Source organism: Pipistrellus hanaki (assembly GCF_964339955.1).
Source record: "Pipistrellus hanaki genome assembly, chromosome: 3".
Taxonomy (NCBI): domain Eukaryota; kingdom Metazoa; phylum Chordata; class Mammalia; order Chiroptera; family Vespertilionidae; genus Pipistrellus; species Pipistrellus hanaki.
Window position 1 is genome coordinate 42,626,072 of NC_140505.1, and position 6,000 is coordinate 42,632,071.

Below are 6,000 nucleotides of genomic sequence, written 5' to 3' on the forward strand. Positions count from 1 at the left end.
CGAAAATAAGACCTACTTACAGGTTTCCTTCTGAGTGAAATATAAGGCATCCCCGGAAAATAAGGCCCCCCCAGGCTCTGTCTCAGAATGCTATTGCTAAACATGAGAGATTTGGTCCACTGATTCTGAAAGAAATGGAGTCACAAGAAATTCACCAGGAAATTCAGGAATTGGATTGTTATGATGATGTTCCAGAATATGATGACATGATTGCCATTGAATAAATGAGTAAATTCTTGATACTGTAGGAGTCACAGTTTGTCTGATTTGTGTTGACAACTACCGTACTACTGTACCGTATACAGGTAATAAATTTCCTTTATTTTCATTTAACAATAAATGTGTACCGTATTCTTCTTCATGGAAAAATAAGACATCCCCTGAAAATAAGACCTAGCGCATCTTTGGGAGCAAAACTTAATATAAGACACTGTCTTATTTTCGGGGAAACAGGGTAGCAGCGGTGTAGCCTCATTTCCTCCTCAGAGTTTCCATTAGTTCACAAAAAGAAACAAAGTAGTCGCCATAGCACAATAAATGCCATTTCAGATAGAAACATATTTCCCAACTTTAAAAACAATCATTTGTGACCTAAACAAAACAAAACATTAGGATGCTATAAATACATCTTCTGATATATAGAGATCTAAAAGTAAAATTTCACCCTTAGAGGCCAAGTCCAGTTAAAATCAAGACACTGAAGAAAAACTCTAATGACAACAATGCATTTTGGAGCACTTACAATACACTAAACCGCCCCAGTAAGATTTGTGCTATTTTACATACATCCATTATTTCAGTGTTTTTCAACCTTTTTTGGGTAAAGGCACATTTGTTTCATGAAAAAAATCACGAAGCACACCACCATTAGAAAATGTTAAAAAATTTAACTCTGTGCCTATATTGACTATATATAAAGTATTTCTCTTGAATAGGAATCAAATAAACACAAAGAAAGTATTTTATAATTACTTTATTATGAAATATTAAGTAAACAAAATAGTGAAAAATTATAAAATTCTTGTCTTGTCTGCACCTACGGCACACCAGGCAACATGTGCCGCGGAACAGCGGTTGAAAAACGCTGCATTATTTCATATCACCAATGCAGCAACCCTTTCCGAACTATTAATGTTCCCATTTTGCAGATGGGGAAACAGAGGTTCAAAGAAGACGATTCATTAACCTAGGTCACCGAGCTTCTGGTGTCAGAACCAAGTTTTGAAATCCAAATGTCTATACTTCTTAACTCCACAGTTACCAGATAGTTTCTCCTGAGTGTGAAAATAAAATGACACTGTCCTTGAAGAGATTATAAGATTTGATTACAATGAAAGCAGTTAAAAAATTAAAATGATGGAGCTCTACTGAAAATGTCCTATAGTATCATGATTTCATCCTGCCACATCAAGTTTATTTTTTATCCCATTATGGCCAAAAGCTACCAGGAAATTGTTGTCTTTCACAAACTACTCTCTGTATCAACGAACATGCACATTTTAAAAACCAGTTTGTATATAAATTAACTGAATGTAGTCTTGGACTTTTTATAAACCTCTGCTTTCTGAATTATCTTCTTTTAAAAAGGAAATAATACATGTGTGAACAATGCACGTGTGAAGAGAATTTCAATGGGAAAGCATTATCCCTCTTCCCCAATAAATAACATAAAAATAAAAGGACCTTTAAAAGACACTTTCTCTAGCAGTGCTTTTCTGAATAAAATAAACAAGAGCAACTGGGCACCTTGACTACTACTTAGGAAACAAAATCAGAACACAGGGAAATCTGTAATTCTAATCACATTTACACCTTCTCTCCTTTTTTACATTTCTCATCCAAACATCCTTAGGAGCTCAATAGGCCTAAAAGAATTGGAGCCCAGTAGAGAACAAAGGTGAGGGGAAGCTGAGAAACAGCTGACATGACAACCCCCCTGGCCACCTTCATAATCTCAAATTTGTAGTTTACCGAAGATTAAAAGTCACAAATGTAGGAAGAAACTGTAGCGAAAGACAAGTACTCGAAGACTTCAGTCAACGTAGAATTTAACAAACTGAATTACCAAGCAAAATAGATAGAGAGCAGGTGGGAGGGGTGGATTGGGGGTGGTAAAGTATTTCAGCCAAAAGGAAGAAATAAGAGAGAGAGAACTCATGAACATGAACAACAGTGTGGTGATTGTGGTGGGGAGGTGGGAGAGGGCATAGAGAGGACAGATGGTGATGGAAATTTTTAAATTAAAAGTTATTCTACCAGCTTATATTATTTAAAAAAAAACCAAAACATTTGGCTAGATAGCTCAGAAATGAACCTTTTTTGAACTAGAAATGCAAGAAATCACTTGAAAATAAAATTTAAGGGAAACAAATATGAAATGTAAATGTATTAGCTTTCGCCAAAACCGGTTTGGCTCAGTGGCTAGAGCATCAGCCTGAGGACTGAAAGGTTCTGGGTTCGATTCTGGTCAAGGGCATGTACCTTGGTTTCGGGCACATTCCCAGTAGGGGGCGTGCATGAGGCAGCTGATCGATGACTCATAGATGTTTCTAACTCTCTATCCCTCTCTCTTCCTCTCTGTAAAAAAATCAATAAAATATATTTTTTGTATTAGCTTTCCTCGATGAAAGCCTATGTGCTCAATAAATACATTTGTTACAGAGAATATTAATATTTGTGTTTTAATGTGGAAATTACTACTTGTATATTAGCTATGCTCTCTCTTGAGACTGAGGATAATTTTAGAAAACAAGATAGCCAACTACTATACTTAATCAAGCTAAATGTTAAAGAACATATAAAATTAAGAAAAGCATTTATGCCACATGTCCTATGTGCGGTTTACTCAGTTTGGGAATGAAATTTTTTTTTACTGGGAGGAGGAGAAATATCAATGTTAAAAGAAACAGCTCAATATTTCCTTTAACTATTAAGATAAAATTTGAACAATAACACAGCGACAAGAAAAGTACAGAATTATATCAAACTCATATGTGAGTGCCTTTTACTGGGTGATTCTAATTCAGAATAATTCTCTTCTATGGCTTTTTCTTATTGCAAATAGTAAAGGAAGTTAGCACTTCTTCCCACCAGCACCACTCATGTCCCTCAGAGTGCAACCCTGCACAGCCCCATTAGGAGGTGCTACTGTAATTCCTCCATCATCGTAAGCCACGATCAATAAAGGTACTAGCAATGGGGAAACAATCTCAGAAAATGTCTCAGAAAAAAGAAAGGTGACTGAATCCTGGTGTGTGTGTGTGTGATGTGTATCAAACCCAAATAAGTACAACCATTTCCTTCTCTGCAGGACAGAGCTTCAGTTTCTCCTTACAGGCTGGTAAAAGGCTATGTATGATACGCTGTGAAGTTCCTCTTCAGATGAGATGAAACACACACAAGGTCCTAGAAATGTGAACCTTCTAGTCCACGTGTTGCATCCAGTGGGTACCAGATATGAAAGCTGGGTGAAATCAAGGCCTTACTAGGGAGCTGCCAACATTCACTGAACCTATCAGCCAAAATGATGGTATATGAAAGGCAGAATCTAATAATGCAGGTGAGGATTTCACAGCTCAATGCCCTCACTGCGTCCTCCTCCCCAACACACACACCCCTGATAAGTAAGGTTTTATTAGCTACCGGTAAGTGAGGTTTATTTTTTGATGAAAAGAATGCACCGGAATAAGAAAGCAGATTTAAAGAGGGGTCCTATTGCACAGAAGAATTGCCCTAAACTGAGAATTTCAACTACTATGTTGTTTCAAACAGCACAGAAAAAGCACCTAGTTCTGAACAGATAGTCAAGTAAATATTTGTGTTTGTTTAAAAGGCTGGTCACAGAGACTAAAATGGATTCAGTGTCTCCAAATGCCTAGATTGCCCTTGTAGGATGACTCCAGAACTGAGTTCATAACCAGCAAAGCAATCAAGCAAAACAGCTACTCCGTGGCGCTCACAGCAAGTCTCCTCATCCTAAAAACTCAAGCAGGGAACGGATTTTAGACTCAAACATCCTCCGCAAGTTCTCTGTTAACCGATACTGTATGCTCCTAGGTCTCGTCTGTGTTAGCTTCATCGTCAGGGTACACTGTTCCAGGAGGATCTCAGCTCCAGACACCTGCTATTGCGTTTGACAATTGAGACCTATTAGCTTCCAAACCTACCCTAAAGGGGAGGTTCGGCGCCAGCTGAAGGAAATTTGCACGGTAGGGGCAGGGGCAGAGAGCAGGAGCGACGGAGCACAGAAAAGGCGCTTACAGGAAGCAGAATCTACACTGGCCACGCTTACTGTGTTCTCTCCCCTTCCACCTTTGGTGCGTCTCATCCCGGTTCAGTGGCTCCCTGATACCTTCGGTTCGTTCGCCTGTTGCCATCACACCTTTCGGGAATTGAAACTACCAGGTGATCCCGAGAGACAATACTGGCCAGTTCGGTCACAGGCGGAGGATTTGGTGCCAGGGTTCGGACGCCAGTGCGGGTGGGGGTACCAGGTCCCCGGGCTAATTACAGAGGAGACTGGCTGTCCCGCTCGGTGCCCTGCTCTCCAGCAAAGAAGAGTACCGCATGCGGCTTGCGTTTTTAGTACCAAACTTAGAGCTACCAACCCAACTCCTTCCACCAAAAGAGAAAGCACACACAGGGGGGAGCCCCGGCGGGGCCCCGGTGAAATTCCCACTCGGAAGAGCTGTCTGCTTCACTGGCCTGTTCCCACACATCAGCCCAGACTCAGGGAGCGGGCGGGAAGCAGATGCCCAAAGCACGAACCAGCCGCCGACTATCCCCATGGTCCCGGAGACCCGAACCTGCGCGGCCGCGCTCGCGCTGGTCACACGCAGCTTCCCCCAGAGGCTTCACTGACTCACCTTGAGCGGCCGAAGGGCCTGAAAGGTCATCTGCCCACAAAGGGCCACCCCGGGAGGCTGGGCGCAGTGCCCGCGCTCAGGACGCCCCGGCCCGAGCCCAGGCGCACCGCCTTACCTGGCCTCGGCGCATCCGGCAGCCCCTTGACCGCTCCCACCAGGCGCCACTGGAAAAGTTTCCGAACTTCTTCGCAGCTCTGCACGCCTTCGCTTCGGGTACATACAACAAGAGCCAGAAGGAGGAGACAGCAGCAGCCCAGGCGCCAGGTCGGTGTGCCCATCCTCGGTGCCTGATCACCGCCTTCCCCACCGCGGACCCCGCTCCCCCGCGCGCCCGGCGCTGAGCGCTCTGGAGAAGCCTCCCCGGAGGGGCTGTCAGTCCGGCGGCGGCGTGCGTTCCGGGACCGCACGGGACACGCACCGGCAGCACCTGCGAGCACCGAGCTTTCCCCGGAGGAGCCCGAGGCGGAGACACGGGAGTTCTCGGGGAGAGCGCCGCCGCGGCTCCCTCTCCGGCGGGCGGGCGGGGGCGAGCAGGCGCTGCGCGGGCGGGGAAGGAAGCCGGAGCCGCACAGAGCCCGCGGGCATCCGGAGCTGGCCGCCGCCGCTGCGGGAGCCACCGGCTCTGCTGGAGACCGCCAACCTGGACCGCGCCAGCCCCTGGCGCTCCGCGGCAAGCCCCGCCCCGCGGCCAGGCCCCGCCCCAGCCCCGCCCCAGGTCCCTCCCCGCGGCCAGGCCACGCCCTCGGCGCCCTGCCTGTTGCCTCTCCAGCCCTGCTAGCTGCTCTAATGCGGAGATCCGCGCTGGAGAGATGGGAGAGCGATGGAGCAAAGAAACAAATAAATGAAATCCAACGCGGTCCTCGCTCGGCCAGCCAATCGCGGGGACAGGCTGGGGGGAAAAAAGAGAAAGAGCGAATGTATGAAGAGGCTCAGAGAACAGAAGACATGAAAAGAAGCACTAAGGAGAACGAAGATGAAAAATTTTTCCTGTAAATCTAGGTCCTCTGTAATTCAAATTGCATGCAAAAGTATCTCTGCATAATATAAAAGGCCGAAACGGTTTACAGTGGAAGATCCCAATTGAGAGGCTTAATAGCACTTACAGGTTTTAAGAGCGTACTTGAGAAGTTACTTT

At 45.3% G+C, this 6,000-nt stretch overlaps 1 protein-coding gene across 3 annotated transcripts in view; it reads right to left on the minus strand.

The window, feature by feature from the left end:
- GPC5 (glypican 5) overlaps positions 1-5,483 on the minus strand; it is a 1,228,272-nt gene extending 1,222,789 nt beyond the window's left edge. Inside the window, exon 1 of one of the 3 annotated variants that reach the window (XM_084876722.1) lies at positions 4,981-5,483. In XM_084876722.1, coding sequence (XP_084732848.1) covers positions 4,981-5,143 — 163 coding nt within the window. In that variant the 5' untranslated portion in view covers positions 5,144-5,483. The remainder of the gene's footprint in view (positions 1-4,980) is intronic. The other 2 variants (XM_084876723.1, XM_084876724.1) reach the window with 2 other exon arrangements.
- Between the last annotated feature and the right edge of the window lie 517 nt (positions 5,484-6,000).